Source organism: Penaeus monodon, chromosome 15, assembly GCF_015228065.2.
Source record: "Penaeus monodon isolate SGIC_2016 chromosome 15, NSTDA_Pmon_1, whole genome shotgun sequence".
Classification (NCBI taxonomy): domain Eukaryota; kingdom Metazoa; phylum Arthropoda; class Malacostraca; order Decapoda; family Penaeidae; genus Penaeus; species Penaeus monodon.
This window is the reverse complement of record NC_051400.1, coordinates 47,108,814-47,109,772: the sequence shown is the minus strand read 5'-3', so window position 1 is coordinate 47,109,772 and position 959 is coordinate 47,108,814. Positions and strand designations below refer to the sequence as shown.

Genomic DNA, 959 nt, shown 5'->3' with positions numbered 1-959 from the left:
TACAGCAAAAGTGTGTCTCCAAGATAAGTGCTAACAGCATTGCATATCATGTGGAAGTGCTTGTGTGCTAAACTAACTCACGCAAGTCCAACAGGTTAATTTTTTTTTTTTTTGTCAACTCCACTAGGTTCAACTGGTGAAGTGAGAAAGGTGCTAGAATAAATATTCCTCCGATTAGTCTCTATACATCAATTTTTAAGGAGTATTTTTTGCTTCAATCCACAACTATTCCTATTTTTAAAAAAAGACCTGTCTCTTGCAATTATAAATATACCAGAAAATATGTACATAATGATAAAATATATATATTTTTTCACTTCGGTCTCCCAGTAGAGACAGCACATGATGGTATCTGGTTAGGCTTGTGATTCAAAAAGAACTAGACAAAGAAAGCAGATAATGTTGACTGCACAATCTCTTTCATGTAATCTGGAATATCTTCCACAGACAGTGAATAATGGAGTAACCACGTTGTAACTCACCATCACTGAGAACAGGACTGTCATCGTTCACCTTCCTTCTCCTCCTCAAATTCCTCAGCCTATTATTTCGTCCCTTTTTCTTTTTCTTCTTGGCAACTTCTCCTTCAACTTTGTCGATGCTTTCAAAATTTTCTTTATTGCCTTTCTGTCCATCAGTTTCGTTTTCCTTAATATCTGTCTCTGTCTTCTGAAAAAGTTAAAATTAGAGTGCTTCACTACTCAAATATTGACAAATACCAATATTATTGTAAAGTCAAAGAATAATATTTTTTTTAGGTCATTAGAAACTGAAACTATGTACAAGGGTCTTCTATAAGAATAACCTCCTCACCTTTTCTGAATCTGGAAGGAGTGTTGACAGGAAAGACGGATCCACAAGTGAAATGCGCTGCTCTAAACGGCTTGTGACATGGGAGATGAGGGTCAGCAAAACGGATACCAGGAGAGCTTGAGCCATGCTTGTGTGAGACAACCCTG

The 959-nt window shown here is 36.7% G+C and overlaps 1 protein-coding gene across 1 annotated transcript in view; it reads right to left on the bottom strand.

The window, feature by feature from the left end:
• Positions 1–959, bottom strand: part of LOC119582062 (protein SMG5-like) — a gene marked incomplete in the record, with an annotated part of 14,949 nt that overhangs the window by 5,284 nt on the left and 8,706 nt on the right. Inside the window, 2 exon segments of the mRNA XM_037930302.1 lie at positions 483–669; positions 814–956. Of these exon segments, the coding sequence (XP_037786230.1) occupies positions 483–669; positions 814–956 (330 nt within the window).